Source organism: Hyla sarda, chromosome 1 (assembly GCF_029499605.1).
Source record: "Hyla sarda isolate aHylSar1 chromosome 1, aHylSar1.hap1, whole genome shotgun sequence".
NCBI classification, from domain to species: domain Eukaryota; kingdom Metazoa; phylum Chordata; class Amphibia; order Anura; family Hylidae; genus Hyla; species Hyla sarda.
Window position 1 is genome coordinate 55807819 of NC_079189.1, and position 18654 is coordinate 55826472.

General features: G+C 43.7%; 1 protein-coding gene across 4 annotated transcripts in view; it reads right to left on the bottom strand.

Annotated features, from left to right (window-relative positions):
• The window catches only part of TBC1D14 (TBC1 domain family member 14), a 133482-nt gene that overhangs the window by 49441 nt on the left and 65387 nt on the right, over window positions 1–18654 (bottom strand). For all 4 annotated transcript variants that reach the window (XM_056555074.1, XM_056555075.1, XM_056555076.1 and 1 more), the window contains one exon: window positions 9233–9353. In XM_056555074.1, the coding sequence (XP_056411049.1) occupies window positions 9233–9353 (121 nt within the window). The remainder of the gene's footprint in view (window positions 1–9232; window positions 9354–18654) is intronic.

The window sequence follows — 18654 nt, forward strand, 5'->3', positions numbered from 1 at the left end:
CAAACCTCAGCCACTGCGTAGGCCCATGGACACCCACCCATCCCGGCTGCATTTGACTAAACTATCGTTACTCACAGACAGAAGAAACAGAGTGCTGCACTTGCCCCCTGGTGCTAAATGCACTTAGGGGTGTCTGGGTATAGGATTAGGGTTAGGATTGGGGATACCACTTTAAGATTAGTGGTTAGGGTACAGTACCCCCTAACCTTAATTCAATACACATGCCCCCTCTATGTACGTTTAGCAAGAGCGGCACGCTAAACACAGGGCAGGCAAGTGTATTAGCTGCCTCCCAGTTATTATTTCTTTCCTAGCTGCCTCCCAGTCTGACTGGGAGAGTATGGTAAGTGAGCTATTACATCCCTGTTCACACTGGTGTGGTGCTGTGCGGTGTCCGTTGCTGCCGTGGCGCCGTGTCTGCGGGGGGGGGGGGGGGGGGGGGTGCGGCCCATGGACTGGTTTGAGTGGCATTGGGGCTGCTCTGCAAGTGGGTCGTTCCCCCCCTGTGGGCATTGGCGTCGCGGCGGTGTTGGTCGCCGCCCGGTGCTGCGCCATTTTATGCTAGGGACGTTAGGGACCCACTCTGGATAGGTGGCCTTGACGTGGCGAGTGGGCTTGAACTTTTTGATCAAAAATGTATATACTAACAACCTGTTAGTTTTTGATATTATGCTGAGAAGCAATTAGATCATTGTGCAAGATTGTAGATGTGCGACCATGTCTGTTTTTCTACCCGAATTCACTCTGTATAGGATTAAGGTTTGGGGTTATTGGAGAAGCACGATGATCGATTGTTTCTGCCTGCGTGATGTCAGTTTTGCCGAACACAACGAGAATGAGTAAGTGTGCATGCACCTGTGCCATAGCCGAAACTTAGTTGAACAATTCAACGTGAAGGGTTCACCGTTTTATCAAAGTTTACCATTTTACCACATCACCGGGTTCCATCACAGATTACAGCCGATCACATGATGTCCGGTCATCAGGTTATGTTCAGGGGATCCTTTTAGCAAAGGTACGGAGAAAAAGAGAAGACAACCTCTTTAAGGGGTACTCCCCAGAAAAACATTTTTTTTTTTTTAACCAACTGGTGCCAGAAAGTTAAACGGATTTGTAAATGACTTCTATTTAAAAATCTTAAACCTTCCAGTACTTTTTAGCTGCTGTATACTACAGGAGGAAGTTCTTTTCTTTTTGAAGTTCCTTTCTGTCTGACCACAGTGCTCTCTGCTGGCACCTCTGTCCATTTTAAGAACTGTCCAGGGTAGAAGCAAATCCCCATAGCAAACCTATCCTGCTCTTGATAGTTCCTTAAATGGACAGAGGTGTCAGCAGAGAGCACTGTGGTCAGACAGAAAAGAAATTCAAAAAGAAAAGAACTTCCTGTGGAGCATACAGCAGCTGATAAGTACTGAATGGGTTAAGATTTTTAAATAGAGGCAATTTACAAATCTTTTTAGCTTTCTGGCACTGGTTGATTAAAAACATTTTTTTTTCCAGGGGAGTAGGTTCCTGACATCTGATGCACACATAGGTCAAGATGTTGGGTCAAGGAGTACAAAGGGGGCCAAGGAGCCAAGTCTACTCCATACACAGCTCGACTACAGCCGACACCTGTCATCTTTGGCCTGAAGAATAGTTACTCCAGTCACTCAGATGCTGCTACCATGGCACCTAGACTGTTAGGACAGGGGGTTCTTCATTTTTTTTTACCCGATTGCTTGACTCCCTATCCAATCCTGTGGTCTAGTAAATTCCTCTAGGCCTGCCATCTTAGTACTCATAGTACAAAAACAAACAGTGGCACCCCTGTCCACAAGCTTCATCCCCATTCACTTCAATAAAGCTGAGCTGCAATACCAAACACAACCTGTGGACATGTGTGGCGCTGTTTCTGTAAGTAGTAGGTACTTATTAGGAAGACTCATCTTCTTTAGATATTAGTTATATCGGATCCAGTTATATTAAAAAAAAATCACCTCTCAAATCATCCGATACGTAAAAGTCTGTAAAATTCTCCACACACTGGGTGAGATTTATCATTGCCTTCCGAAACATTATTTTTGGCTGTAATTGTGTGCACAATTTTTGCAAAGTTTGTTTTTTGTGAAAAAATTCTGCACAATTCTAACAATTATACACTTTTTTGCAAAACTGACTGTGAAGTGTATTATTGACATTGCACTGGAAAATTTCTACTAGAAATGAGCGAACTTAAAGTAAATTCCATTCGTCACTAACTTCTCGGCTCGGCAGTTGAGGACTTATCCTGCATAAATTAGTTCAGCTTTCAGGTGCTCCGGTGGGCTGGAAAAGGTGGATACAGTCCTAGGAGACTCTTTCCTAGGACTGTATCCACTTTTTCCAGCCCATCGGAGCACCTGAAAGCTGAACTAATGTATGCAGGATAAAGTCATCAACTGCCGAGCCGAGAAGTTAGTGAAGAATCGAATTTACTGTAAGTTCGCTCAACTTTAATTTCTACCTTGAGCGTCTTTTTGAAATGCTAATTCATACCACGCCTTACCTTAGAAAAGTGACATCCTACACAAAGTGCTGAGGTGAGTGTTTCATTTGCGCAAAAGTTATCAAAGTGTGTGCGCCTTTCTAGCGCAAATAAGCCAAAAACAAAAGGGCAATAAAATAAAATAAATAAAAATAAATGAGAAATGACTGCTCGCAGCCACACAATGATAAATCTCCCCCATTATCATTCCGATCTATTATGCCCACAAAATGTTTTTGGCCTGTTTATCTTGCCATTTTACCCTTCGAAAATAACAGCTGTTACCCACAAAGAAGAAGATGAAACCACTGAATTGCTCAGCACATAAAGCTGCCCTAGAAATGCCCATTCTTATTAGGAAAACATTGTATACTCATTACGGGCCCAATTATCGTAATCATCTGATGAAGACAAGCTCCGGGTGCTTCCATTCTCCACACAGATGTTAGTCTCTGTTCAGTTCTAATTTTTTATTTATTTTTTATTGCTTCCAGAGGTAGATCAGTATGTCAATGCAAAACTACAACTCCCAGCATGCCCGGACAGCCGTTGGCTGTCCGGGCATGCTGGGAGTTGTAGTTTGGCAACAGCTGGAGGCACCCTGCTTGGAAAACACTGATTTAAGTCAAGGGCTGCATGAACCATACAGTGATCATATATTCGGTTCTTCACTAAATTATTGGAATATTTTTTTATTTTTTTTTAACAAGCGCCAATGGACTCGATAAGCGTCTGTATCGGTTAGTGGGTCATCTGTGTAAAAGCAGCTTAAAAGGGTATTCCAGGGAAAAACTTTTTTTTTTTAAACCCTACCCTGAAAGTAAGCCCTAGCAGGATTATGGGGTAGGGCTGCAATATAAGCCCTACTCCGAAAATAAGACCTAGTCCAGGGGTAATCTGCTGGCGGACCGCGGTCCAGATCTGGACCATGGCCGCCAGTAATGCCCGCAGACCCCACATGGCCACCACAGTAATGCCCGCAGACTCCATACCCCCCCCCCCCCCGGCCGCCACAGTAATGCCCGCAGACCCGACACTACGCCTGGCCACCACAGTGCGGTAATGCCCGCTGATTCCACATCCCCCCAGCCACCCCAGTAATGCCCGCAGACCCGCATTTGCACTGCAGAAGAATGCAGAATAAAAGTTCCCAGTTAACAGTCTGGAGAGAAGCAAGCATTAAAAGGGATACTCCGGAGGTTTAAAAAAAATAAAAATAAATTTCAGATCAACTGGTGCCAGAAAGTCATACAGATCTGTTAATTAGAAGAAGGAAAAGTGAACACTTAAAAAGGGGTATCCTAGGAAAAAAAATATTTTTTATTTTTTATTTCAACTGGCTCCAGAAAGTTAAACATATTTATAAATTACTTCTATTAAAAAAATCTTAACCCTTCCAATAATTATCAGCTGCTGAAGTCTAGTTCTTTTCTGTCTGACAACAGTGCTCTCTACTGACATCTCTGCTTGTCTCAGGAACTGCACAGAGTAAAAGAGGTTTGCTATGGGGCTTTGCTTCTACTCTGGACAGTTCCCGAGACAGGTGTCATCAGAGAGCACTTAGACAGAAAAGAACAACTCAACTTCAGCTGCTCATAAGTACTGAAAGGATTAAGATTTTTTTAACAGAACTAATTTACAAATTTTTAACTTTCTGGAGCCAGTTGATAGTTTTAAAGGGGTTATCAAGGGGAAATAAAATTAAGTATATTGCAGCTTTGAAATAGACTCAGGAACAAGGTGACCAAACAGTAAGTATGCAGGGTTGACGCATTGAGTCTACGAGAATCTATAGAATGTACAGAATTGTAACATTTATAGTCAGGGGGCGGGAGGGGGAGTGGACAGCGATAGTCGACACCTGTTTGGGTATTAACCCCCTGTGGACTTTCACTGAGCGCTCTCACACATAAATACCAGCATTGGCTAGTAAAACCGCATAAAAATATGAAACAAACATAAAAACAGTAATAGCTGGAGAGATTTTTTTGTTGCAGAGACAATTCAATAGTCAACACAAAAGTGACGGGATACATTGGACGCATTCACATTAAGGGTGCGTTCCCACAGGGCGTATACACAGCGTATTCGACGCTGCGCAAAATTTATGGCACCAAATTCTACCCTATACGCAGTGACAAACTAAACATTTTATTCTGGTAATCCAGCTGACTGTTGGTTTGCGCCAATTTCCGATTCTCCAGCAGAGTTGCTCTTGATCTATCCTGAATTTTTAGTTTAGTTTTCTCTAACATCCAAGTTTTGTACCCTCTAGCTTTGAGACTACTACATACTATGTCCTGTTCTGCAATTGTGTTGTCTCTGGTTGAGCAGATTCTTTTCACCTAATTAATTCACCAACCGGTATGCCTGTTGTTGTATGGTGGGAATGGCAAGAAGCGGCATGTAAAGTGGTGTTACCAGTGACAGGTTTGCAGTAGGTGCAGGTATCTATTCTGGATAATGGTATGTTGGCAGTAAAAGTAACGTGGAACCTGATTCTTATTCCACTGGTAAGTGAAACAGAGATTGTGGACATTGTTGTTCATGTAGCTGACGAAGGCCGAGGCTTCGGATTCCGTACCTGTCCACATGACAACAATGTCGTCCACATATCTACCGAACCACTTTATTTGGTGTAAGAATGGATTGGTTTCACTGAAAATATACAGATTTTCCTACCAAAAAAACAAATTTGCAACAGTTGGAGAGGACTTAGCCCCCATACTGGCTCCTGTTTTTTGTAACAAGAAAACATTTTCGGACATAAAAAAAAAAAAGATGTGATCAGATACCATAAAGCATCCAGAATGAACCCTTGCATTTCCGAATCCTATAATGAAAATTGTTTCATAATATCGGAGACGGCCTATACGGACATCGTGTGGGGTAAGGAGAGATATATAGATTATATATACCGTATTTTTCGCCCTATAGGACGCACCGGCGTATAAGACGCACCCAATTTATAGGTGCAAAATCTAAAAAAAAAATAAAGATTTTGAACCCAATAGTGGTCTTCAACCTGCGGACCTCCAGATGTTGCAAAACTACAACTCCCAGCATGCCCGGACAGCCGTTGGCTGTCCGGCCATGCCGGGAGTTGTAGTTTTGCAACATCTGGAGGTCCGCAGATTGAAGACCACTGCATAGGAGGTAATCACGTGTCCCCGCCGCTCCGGACCCGTCACTGCTGCCCTGGATGTCGCTCCATCGCTGTCGCCGTGTCCCCGTCGCTCCAGAACGTCTCTGCTGCCGGCCGGGAATCCTCAAACTCAGTCGCCGCCATCACGTCGTTACGCACGCCGACGCACGTACGCGACGACGAGGAAGGAGAGCGCCGGCCATACAGGGGATCCCTGAACGGAGAAGACACCGAGGAGGCAGGTAAGGTCCCTCCCAGTTGTCCTGTAAGCACTAACCCGGCTATTCAGTCGGGCTGTTCGGGACCGCCGTGGTGAAATCGCGGCGGTCCCGAGCAGCCCGACTGAACAGCTGGGTTAGTGTCACTTTCCCTTCAGACGCAGCGGTCAGCTTTGATCGCTGCGTCTGAAGGGTTAATACAGGGCATCACCGCGATCGGTGATGTCCTGTATTAGCCGCGGGTCCCGGCAGTTGATGGCCGCAGGGACCGCCGCGATAGGTGTGTATTCGCCGTATAAGACGCACCGACTTTTTCCCCCCAGTTTTGGGGAAGAAAAAGTGCGTCTTATACGGCGAAAGATACGGTATATATATTTTATATATAATGACTCGATGTCGCAGACGAGCCAGGGAATAGAGTCATCCCAAACCATGTCAGCCAACAAAGATAACAGGTGTTTAGTATCTTTTATATGGCTGGGGCACAACTCAACCAGAGGGCACAAAGCAGAACCAAGCCAAGAAAAAAAAAGACGTTCATTAACAGATCAGATTCCCGCGACGATGGGACGCATAGTCGTCGGGAATTGGTCTTTATGTACTTTAGGTAAAGAATGGTAAATGGGAATAACAGGGTCAGGAACAAGAATGTAATCCACCTCCTTTTGTATAAGTATACCCAGTTTTAAGCCGTCCTGTAGTAGCTTATCAAGGCCTGCTTTGAAGGGCGGTGGGATTAAACCGCAGACGCTGATATTTACTAGAGTCATCGAGTGCCAGTACATTTAAGACTCCGTACAGACCAGCGTTCATGCACACCATTGACCCCCCCCCCTTATCAGCTGATCTTATTAATAGATCTTTATTAGTTTTCTCAAGGCAATTTTTTCTCTCTTAGTGATATTTTCTCTCCCTTTTTCAATCTTTCTTTCCAACAAAAGTAAATCCTCCATAATTAGATCCTGGAACCTATCCATGGGTAGGCATCTTGAAGAAACGGGATAAAAACCAGAGTTTTTTTTTTTTTTTTTTTTTTTTTTTACAGTAAATCTGCCTGGCGCAAAGGTATGTTCCCAAGAGTTGTTTTCAAGAAGCCGTAGATCGTGCAAGGCAATCTGTTCTTGGACCAGTCTTTTCTCCCGGCATGCCTACCGCATTTTTTGATTTCTTGCTTTGGGGTCTGGGATTACGGGCCACATAATTAGTATTGTCAGAACTAAGATCAGATGTATCTGACTGGTCTGACACAGAATCAGTAAAATCAGAGTCCCCAGAATAAAAAGTCACCTTATGTTCATTTTTTGCAGGTATTTTCTTTTGTTTCTTCAAGATACATTTGGGGGTGGTAAACACTTTTTCCCACTTCTTCCAACCATAAACAGAGTTTGTTTGGCCTGTTAAAGGTGCAGGACGGATACCAAGCAACGTGAAAACATTCGGAGATTAAAACAAAACATCTGACACGGCCGCTGTCTATGTAACGGGGCGTGATGCTAGGACACAGCAGTCACGCCTCCTCCCATAGGCATGAATGGAGGGGGCATAACAGCTGTGGTCATCAGTCGTCCGGCACGGAGCGGAGTTCACTCCATGCACTGGATGACTGGGGTGCAGTGGTCGGACCCCTGCAATCAGACATGTTATCCCCTATCCAAAAGGATATCATGTCTAGGGGCGGAGTACCTTTTTAATCTGTGCATTGCACATGTGCCTGAAGCCACTGGAAATGACTATGCAGGTGATTAGGATATCAGTATAAGGCTATGTTCACAAGGCTGAATGTCTGCCCGCAAAATTTCCAGGCGAACATTCCGAAGACAGCAGGCACCAGCGCTTGGAACACTTGTATATGCGTCATGTCCATAGACGGCAATGCATTATTAAGCAGATTCCACAGAAGGAATAGACAAGTCTATTCTTTCTGTGGACATGTGAGAATCAGGATTTCTGTGACAAACATTTGCAGTGGGAATTCCACTGTGTGCACAGTGCATCAGAATCCCATTAAAATCAATGGGACTCTGCTGCAGTGGAATGCCCGCGCAGAATTTTACTGTGCACATTTTGCCGTGTGAACATGGTTTAAGAAAAGCAGGGCTCCAACCAACAACTGCATAGCAAGATAGTGCCTCTACATGGCCAAGAGTCTCTAGAACTCAGATCCGTGAAAACCTCTTGCAAGTAGTTATGACAATCTATGATATCTAGGCCTATACATGTAAAAGCCCTATGGTATCATACATGCAGACTGGCATACAATAGCCTGGAGTGCATCTTAAGCATAAAAAAACATCTTATACTAAATCATCTTTACCACAGGTAAGCAGAAAGATCCGCATCTGACTGGAGGATGGGTGTACCGGGAATAGACGCATCAATAATTGAAGAGGTACAGGCAATGTACAGTTTATTCTAGTTTATTCATGAGCGGCGTTCTTTAAATGTTTTCCCTAGGTGTAGGACCAATCTCAAGAAAATCATGAATCATCATGTTATCCAGCCATAAAACAAACTAAGACGTATAGGGGTCTGCCTTAAGATGTTCCTGAGAAGTAGGACAAGCTTTAATCAGAATGTTAAAAGAAAACTACTGCATTACTAGGAATAGTGTTTTGCTGGAGGACAGACTTCAGGCAAAGCTCCTTGGGAGAAAAACAATCTAAAGAAATGTCATCAAAAGAAGAATATTCCTTCTGTAGTATCAGCTAATAAATGTCTTTAAAAGGTATCTCATAGCTAGTGGCCCAGGACAGATTGGCACTCAGATCGGTGACTGAATTCGTACTAAAAGGGGTACTCCACTAGCTGTGCGTGCTTGTTGCGGGGGTCGGCCAAACCCCCTCGTGGAGTCAGGTCACACCCCTTAATGTAAGTCTATGGGAGGGGATGTGGCATCTGTCACGCACCTGCCAATAGACTTTCATTGACATCAAAAGGGGGCGTGGACGATTCCCGCAGCTCGGGCTCAGCATTCGGAACTAAATATTTATATTATGCCAGTGTGCCGCAGCGTCCGGAATGTCCACACAGAGATTCTCCCTGCGGACATTTAGAACATAGCCTAAAAGTGAGGAGAAAGGCAGGTGGGTAAACCATGCAGCCAAGTAATCCAAGAAATTTGGGAAGTTTCTTTAATCACATTATTTTAAGTGCACTGGATTAAGAAAAAAAAATCTATTTGCAACAGCGGTCATTACATGTGAGCTATTCTTAAATATCAGCAGGTCACACGTACACATGTTCTGTGCTTGGCAGCATAACTGAGAATTCAGGTTTCATGTACTTCCTTGTGTACTTCATGAGACCAGGAGGTCATAAAGGAGCACAAAGGCAATAAAGAATTATATAACAGTAGACAGGTACCTCTTGTGTTTTCCGGGAGTTGCTCTGCTGAGGTTCATGAGGGGGAACTTTTCCAAATAATTTCCATCCAATTTCACTTTGTTTTTCTACTTGGACACTCTTCTTCCGTGCAAAAATGTTCCTATAAGACAGAAGAAAGTTAAACGGGAAAGCCAAAAGACTATTTTACAGGAAAAAAAAATTACATTACAAGATACAGGTTTTATACACTAGACTCCCCCTAAAAGGAAAAAAAAAGGCCTTTATACGAAATCCCACCTTTACTCATGTCATAGGTGAAAGTTAATAAGAGTTGGTTACGGAATGTGGATATTCGAAGTAACTGGAATATTACAGAGGGGTGTAAGGAATTTCAAAAATCATTAAAGGGGCTGCAGCTCATAGATCAACAACTTTAGGTCTACCTTAAAAAGGGCCAATGGCCTCGAAGGAAACATCTTGTGCCATCATAATAGACGTGGAGCTGCTGCTCAGGACTTTTTTCTATTATTTCTCTTTCTAGGCCCTCCTGTTCCATTTTTGGCACCCGATATGCTAATGAAGACCTGTGTAGTCAAGGGGGTGGTCATCACCGCTCAGTATTCAACAGGGAGGAAAGTGGTGTTTGTCCCTGTGGCCCTCAGAGCCATATTTAGTGTTGAAATTACCAGCAACTATAGCCAGGGGGCAAGAAGACCTAGAAAATACTTAAATGGTCAAATTTATGGAGCAGCGACATGGATATTTTTTTTTTCTTTTTTTCTTTTTTTTTATATAGAGGCCACAGGTTATAGTTAGAGCAGATACTGAACTTCTAAAGAAGTGTGCTTACAATTTCATTTGTGACTTTGTACATGAAAATATCAGAAAAGCCTGAGAAGTTTTACCACATCTGGGAACCTTGGTTGAGTGCAAATTTGACAAACATTTTAATTTCAGTGCAAGATGATTGTGTGTATGCAGTGCGATTGTGGTGTGTATGTGTTTGGGAGCATTCAATGCCTTATATTATTCATGCTCAGTATCGTGATACTGGCTCATATTGTTAGAATACCTTCTTGTGTCCTAATGGAATGTTTGTACCTGACTGTCTCCTAGCACATGTTTTTTTTTTGTTTTCTGTATTGTTTTTGTTAATTTTTTTGTATTTGCATCAATAAACACTTTAAAAAAGATAAATCCATATAATCCATCTAAAATTTGAGCCAGATAATTAGGCATCATGCACAGGAGTTTGTGGTGGCATGTTACAAAATAAACAACCACACACTACAATTTAGGGGCAATTCCACTCTGCATATTAACACTTTCACTGATGACACAATTAGATAAACAAGTCACTTTCTTTATGTTCTTCACGCTTTTTTTTGCAGTATATGTATATGCACGGCCAGCTGCACTAAACAAGCCTTAAAGAAAGTATTAACCAATATGCATTAGCACTTTACATATTTATGTTGAGAATTTCTCATTTCTCTTGAAAACTGGTATTTCAGGACCTGCAAAACAGCTTGTAAATGCAGTTGCCGACAGCTACTACGTAATTGAGAATTACCAAAAGAATCTCATTGTTATTCTCATTGCTATGTTACACCCCAGATCCTTACAGACTTGCATATATTGGTGTTTATACCCTAAAAAGTATTCCTGGAATACAGCACAGAATAATAAAATATGTACAAAAATTATGAACGTGAGGTTACAGATTATAGCTGATTATTGTTGTCCAAAGAAGACAACCCCTTTGACATCGGTCATCATAAGGACACAGTACATGATGTAGGAGATAGTGGATCATAACCCAAGCAAGAGTTTATAACGAGGCGAAAAAAATATGAACATTTTTAAATGAAACACTTCCCATTGAACAGAGTTGGACGATCCCTAAACACAATATATTGACAAGCAAAGCACAGTAACTAAACTAAGTCACTTGACAATAACAAGAAAGCTTCTCCATTGTTATTTAAATACAGACATTTAACCTAGGACTAAGCAGAATGTACACTGCTCAAAAACATAAAGGGAACACCAAGATAACACATCCTAGATCTGAATGAATGAGCTAATCGTATGAAATACTTTCATCTTTACATAGCTGAATGTGCCGACAACAAAATCATACAAAAATTATCAATGAAAATCAAATTTATCAACCCACGGAGGTCTGGATATGGAGTCACACTCAAAATTAAAGTGGAAAACCACACTACAGGCTGATCCAACTTTCATGTAATGTCCTTATAACAAGTCAAAATGAGGCTCAGTAGGGTGTGTGGCCTCCACGTGCCCGTATGACCTCCCTACAACGCCTGGGCATGCTCCTGATGAGGTGGCGGATGGTCTCCTGAGGGATGTCCTCCCAGACCTGGACTAAAGCATCCGCCAACTCCTGGAAATCTGAGGTACAACGTGGCGTTGGTGGATGGCGCAAGACATGATGTCCCAGATGTGCTCAATCGGATTCAGGTCTGGGGAACGGGCGGGCCAGTCCATTGCATCAATGCCTTCCTCTTGCAGAAACTGCTGACACACTCCAGCCACATGAGGTCTAGCATTGTCTTGCATTAGGAGAAACCCAGGGCCAACCACACCAGCATATGGTCTCATAAGGGGTCTGAGGATCTCATCTCGGTACCTAATGGTAGTCAGGCTACCTCTGGCAAGCGCATGGAGGGCTGTGCAGCCCCCCCCAAAGAAATGCCACATCACACCATTATTGACCCATGGTCATGCTGGAGAATGTTGCAGGCAGCAGAACATTCTCCACGGCGTCTACAGACGGTCACATGTGCTCAGTGTGAACCTGCTTTCATCTGTGAAGAGCACAGGGCGCAAGTGGCGAATTTGCCCGCTGCGAGCTCCGATTGGTGAATAGCTTTTCACCAATCAGAGCTATCATCTCCCGGTGGCGGGGATTATGAATTTTGACAGCGTATACAGTATTCCTCTCTGGGAGCCGGCGGGGAGCGCAGCGGAGCCGCATGTGCAGCCAGCATGTTAACTTAATATATGCGGATCACAGCAGGTCTCTAAAGAACAACCCACGATCTGTCCTGGACTATAACTCCCATTATGGGTCTGTCCATGATGGGAGTAGTAGTCCTAACTGTCCCAAAATAGTCCCGCAGCCAGGGGATGTGCAAGTGTCTTCCCTCAGCGCTGCGGTACAACAACTACTCCCAACATGGGACAGACTCTGCCTCATGATGGGAGTAGTTCTAGTTTAGCAGTGTTGAGGGATGGCTCCTGCATCACCCGGCTGTCTCGGTAGAACACTTTCCTATGTGTCCTTTTTGATTGGGAATTTCACAAGAAAAACAATGATTGTTTTAACACAACTTTATTCTTTCATGAGTTATTTACCAGTTTCTGACCACTAAAATGTGTTCAATGTGCTGCCCATTGTGTTGGATTGTCAAAGCAACCCTCCTCTCCCACTCTTCACACACTGATAGCAACTCCGCAGGAGAAATGCTAGCACAGGCTTCCAGTATCCGTATACACTGCTATATACACCGCAGGAGAAATGCTAGCACAGGCTTCCAGTATCCGTAGTTTCAGGTGCTGCAGAATGGGCAAAACAAAAATTGGAACAGGGCCCTCAGTTTACGCAGAAGATTTTATTCAGGGATGAGACAAACTTATGTGAATGGTGAAGTTAACAAACAAACCACCGCTATTGGTCTGACACTAACCCACATTGGATAGATCCCTCCAAGACTGTTGGAACACAAAAATTGATGGCATGGTGTGGTATATGGGGTATAAAGATAGTGGGGCCATTCTTCATCAATGGAAACCTCAAGGCCACTGGATATGTGAAATTGCTACATGATGATGTGTTTCCCTCTTTATGCACTGAAGCTGGCACGTTCCCTGAGTTTTTCCAGCAAGATGGTGCATTATGGGTGTCAGGTCCGAGCATTCCTAGATGAACAGTTTCCTCGAAAGTGGATTGGTCGTCGTGGGACAGTTGAATGACCCCAAGGTCTCCCGAACTGACCCCCTTAGAGACTTTTATCTTTGGGGTCATCTGAAGGCAATTGTCTATGCTGTGAAGATACGAGATGTGCAGCACCTGAAACTACGGATACTGGAAGCCTGTGCTAGCATTTCTCCTGTGGTGTATATAGTAGTATATAGCAGTGTATACGGATACTGGAAGCCTGTGCTAGCATTTCTCATGTGGTGTATATAGTAGTATATAGCAGTGTATACAGATACTGGAAGCCTGTGCTAGCATTTCTCCTGTGGTGTATATAGTAGTATATAGCAGTGTATATGGATACTGGAAGCCTGTGCTAGCATTTCTCATGTGGTGTATATAGTAGTATATAGCAGTGTATACAGATACTGGAAGCCTGTGCTAGCATTTCTCCTGTGGTGTATATAGTAGTATATAGCAGTGTATATGGATACTGGAAGCCTGTGCTAGCATTTCTCCTGCAGTGTATATAGTAGTATATAGCAGTGTATACGGATACTGGAAGCCTGTGCTAGCATTTTTCCTGCGGTGTTGCTATCAGTGTGTGAAGAGTGGGAGAAGAGGGTTGCATTGACAATCCAACACAATGGGCAGCACATTGAACACATTTTATAAGTGGTCAGAAACTTGTAAATAACTCATGAAAGAATAAAACTAGGGATGTCCTGATACCATTTTTTTTTAAGACCGAGTACAAGTACCGATACTTTTATTCTAGTACTCGCCAATACAAATTACGAGTACTTATATTTTAAAGGGAATCTGACAACATGGTGACCCGGTTTCTGGCGCTGTTTACCGTATGATATGTAGGGTCCTTGTTGTGTACAATGGAGGCGGCTGCTGTAGTATGAGCCAAGATTTCTCTCTTCTCCTTTGGACAGAACAGGGAATTTGCATTGGCAGCGAGACCGATGATCCCATGGTGAGCAGTGGTAGAAACCGGGTCACCTGCACTATCTACATATAAATTCAAGTAGGTAGTATCCCCTTGCAGACATTAGCAGCAGCCCCCTGGCAGTCATTAGTAGCAGCCCTTCTGTAGACCACAGCCCCCCTTTAGACAGTGGGCCCCAATTTAGACAGCAGCAGGGCCCCCCCCACCCTGTTTAGATAGCAGTAGGGACCCCCCCCCCCCACCTTTAGACATTAGTAGCAGCCCCCTCCTTGCAGGCAGCTCACCTCCTCTCTCGGGTGCTGGTGCTGCCACTCTGCTGCCCCATCCTCCGGTCCGCATCATGGCGTCCTATGGAGGAGCATGTGACATATACATCACTCTACTTCCTCCGTAGCGTTACGCTGTGCACGGGGGAGGAGGCGGATTGACGTGTGCGTCACATGCTTCTCCATAGGACGACATGATACAGACCGGAGGACGGGAGAACTGGGCAGCAGAGTCGCACCAGGTATCGGGCATGCTATCTGGGACATTAAACGAGTCCCCGATACCATGCAAATCGCTAGTATCGGCCCGATACCGATACCAGTATCGGTATATCCCTAGTTAAAACCAAGCACATCATTGTTTTTCTTGCAAAATTCTCAATAAAAGTTTGATGTGTGACATGACCCTCTTCCTATTAAAAAAAACTAAAGTTGGATTCAAAATGGCCGCCATGGTCACCATCCATCTTGAAAAGTTTCCCCCCTCACATATACTAATGTGCCACAAACAGGAAGTTAATATCACCAACCATTCCTATTTTATTAAGGTGTATCCATATAAATGGCCCATCCTGAACTTTAGAGCTTTTTGCTCTATTAAAAAAGACTCACAAAAAAGACTCAACTCAAAAATTAGCGCTACATATAGAAAAGAAAAAGCTTCCACCACTAATGATAAATTCCCCCCATTGAATGTATATATTTATTCATATTTTCTTTTTGCTCTCTTTAGAAGGGCATGTTCACACTGAAATTTTCATCCGGATCCCCAGTCCTCTGCTGCACCTGCTTATGCCAAGCACTATCGCACATGTTTCTAAACCTAGAAGTCTCAGGCTATCATTGTTCTATTGAGCGTGCATGAACCCTACCTAAACCATGCTTTTGTACTGTGATGACTCGCTCTTGCAGATAGGTGCGGGTGCAGTATAGAGGCAAGAAAACCGTATTTTTCCAATCAAAGTTCAGTGTTTTATTCACACTTGGCACACAGCAAACAGTCTTTAAATGCAGAGCAAAAGAAAACGTAACAAAAGTCCACCTGTATCCCTTAGGTGTTTGTTCACACCTGAGTCCATGTGGCATCAAGCAAGTCTTTTCCAGGCCTCCCGGCAGTCTGCTCACGAGCTTCCAAACTTGGAGCAAATGCAGGGAAGAACTCCACATACAGCTCTCTCTGGCAGTGTGAGCTGCAACTAGCAAATCCCCCTCAGCTGGTCTGGATTGTGGGGAATGGCCCCCACCCAACACTTGACCATTCCCAGTCCCGGATTGAATTTCCAGCTATAATACGGCCATTGTGTCAGTCTGCATCACAGCACAGACACTGAATAAATACCGGCTCTTACTTCACCAAGGCCAGGAGCCGTGTTGACACATTGCCCATCCACCACGATGCCTTTCACCTTCTCACAGTACATATGTAGGACCTGTTAACACATAGACCATATTCATACATATATACCTGGGACAAGAGCCATATTACCAAACTACTCATCATGTTATTAACTTTATTAGTAGTACTAAATAGCCAAAAGTAATATTACGTTATCCTTTTCTATAACAACATGTCTTGCAACCATTCAATGTTATAATTAGTATAAATTAGAGATCCTGCAACTGTATTAAGAGGAACAGTAAAATGTTTATCAGTACTTCTACTGCATAATTATACACTGCTCAAAAAAATAAAGGGAACACTAAGATAACACATCCTAGATCTGAATGAACTAATGAACTAATATGAAATACTTTCTTTACATAGTTGAATGTGCTGACAACAAAAATCACAAAAATTATCAATGGAAATCAAATTTATCAACCCTTGAAGGTTTGGATATGGAGTCACACTCATAATCAAAGTGGAGAACCACGCTACAGGCTGATCCAACTTTGATGTAATGTCCTTAAAACAAGTCAAAATGAGGCTCAGTAGTGTGTGTGGCCTCCACGTGCCTGTATGACCTCCCTACAACGCCTGGGCATGCTCCTGATGAGGTGGCGACTCCTTGACAGTGTGGTGCAACGTGGTGTTGGTGGATGGAGCGAGACATGTCCCAGATGGGATTCAGGTCTGGGGAACGGGCGGGCCAGTCCATAGCATCAATGCCTTCCTCTTGCAGGAACTGCTGACACACTCCAGCCACATGAGGTCTAGCATTGTCTTGCATTAGGAGGAACCCAGGGCCAACCGCACCAGCACATGGTCTCACAAGGGGTCTGAGGATCTCATCTCTGTACTTAATGGCAGTCAGGCTACCTCTGGCAAGCACATGGAGGTAATTTTCCAGGGCTCTGGCAGTGCTCCTCCTACACACACACACTTATAATCGCTACGTATATGTGACCTTTAAAATTGGATGACCAACTGATTGCCATAGTTGACACCCATTGCCATAATTCATTAAGCAGTTTTTTTTAGCCCTGCAGAACACAAACCTCATACCATAGTGATTATACCATTTATTACAGCTATAGATCTAGGTTATCGTTCAGCCCTGGTCCAGAATAAAAGCATCTTTGTAATAAATTTTAGGACAATATACATGTTCATAGATTAGAATGTGGTAACTGTACAAAGAAGTACTGTATCTACTACTAACACAAAACAAACATTTATTACAGTGTCGGCCCAAGAGTCATGAGAACCAGAGTCATCACTCTTGTAATCTAGAACAGAAGGCAGGAAATGGAGAACACGCCTAAGAATTATATAAAAGCTGAAACACTCCATAAATCACCCCTAAGAAGGCTCAGGTTACAGCTTCCTGACACTGAGCTCATCACACACGTAATTGCCTGTTATTAGAGGAGGGCGACAGGTCTGCATATACGTCTAGTTTATCTCACATTTCACATGATAATGATCCCCCATCTACTCAACAATCCGTCTAGGCCCTTATTACAGGTTTCTGGGCTCTGTCACCAGGATACCTTCACGAAGACTTATACCATGGTTTACCCATGGCACATCCATGAGCTTTAGTAGACTAAATATAGTTACTTATAGTAAACAAAGAGCCTATGTCCCTCAAACAAGCAAAAGTAATTTCTATGTATATGTCAGGGCATACGCCTTAAAATCCTATATAGTCTCTCTATTAGAGGGGATTTGGCCAAGTGGTCTTTGCCACATATTTCTTGGGTGTGTCGCATAAATGTTTTTAAGATGGCTATTCTCCCGAGTATCCTGTACCTGTTTTCCCATTTCGGTGGTGAAAGGGGACATATGCTCTCTCCAAAGCGCCTTATTCCATTACATCTGGATGAGCCGTCGGTCCCGTATTAATAAGGCTGTAATGCATTATCATAAAAGGGTGGGTAGGCTCTCAGTTCCCCATCTGATGAAATATTATTATGCTGGCCGGCTAGCCCAACTGGCCCTTACACACGCAGTGCGGAATATTTTCCTAGATGGGTGGGTTTGGAGGAATCTCTTATCCTTCCTTATTCTTTCTATGCCTTATATGGTCCTCTAGTCCTGTCGCAGCTCTGCTCCCCTCTTTGGCGCAAATTACTCTATTCTCTCTGTCTCTTTGGCGTCTGGTCCGCTTTGTGTTCTCTCTACAATCTCCTGTACCTCCTCTCCTCTCCTTTCCAATCCTGCTTTTCACCCTGGCTTCTCTACGGCTCTCTTTTCGTGGTGGTGTAATGCTAGATTAACCAAACTATATGACCTGCTGGTGGGTAAACAATTGATTACTATGGTGCAACTCTATTCTATTCATGAACTTCCTCCTGGGGAGCACTTTCGTGCTCTGCAGATACTGTCGTATTATTCTTCATTGGGTCCTCAGGGCTATAAGGTGGACACTACGTTTTATGAGGCGACCTTGCTGTACGGCCCTACACTACCGGGCCTGCTTTCCCGACTTTATGCCCACCTGAATGCCCCTCCTGCTGATACCAAATTGCGCTTCATGGAAGCTTGGGAACGTGACCTGCACGTGACCCTATCCATGTCCCAGTGGCATGCTTGTTGTACGGCTGTCAGCAAGGGCAGCTGGCAAGTCTCCTTAATGGAGACGTCTATTAAAATTTTACACAGAATCTATATGGTCCCCTCTAGACTGCACTCAATTTATCCCTCGGTATCTCCTCTATGCTTTAGAGGGTGTCGAGTTGTCGGTTCCATGCACCACATTTGGTGGAGCTGCCCTAAGGTGGCGCAGTTGTGGAGGAGGATTCATGTGGTTCTGGTAGATCTGTTTGGCGACCACATGCCCAGTATCCCTTCCTTTTGTTTATTAAGCAATAAACCTAGCAGGATGCCGTTCCGTACTTTTCGGAT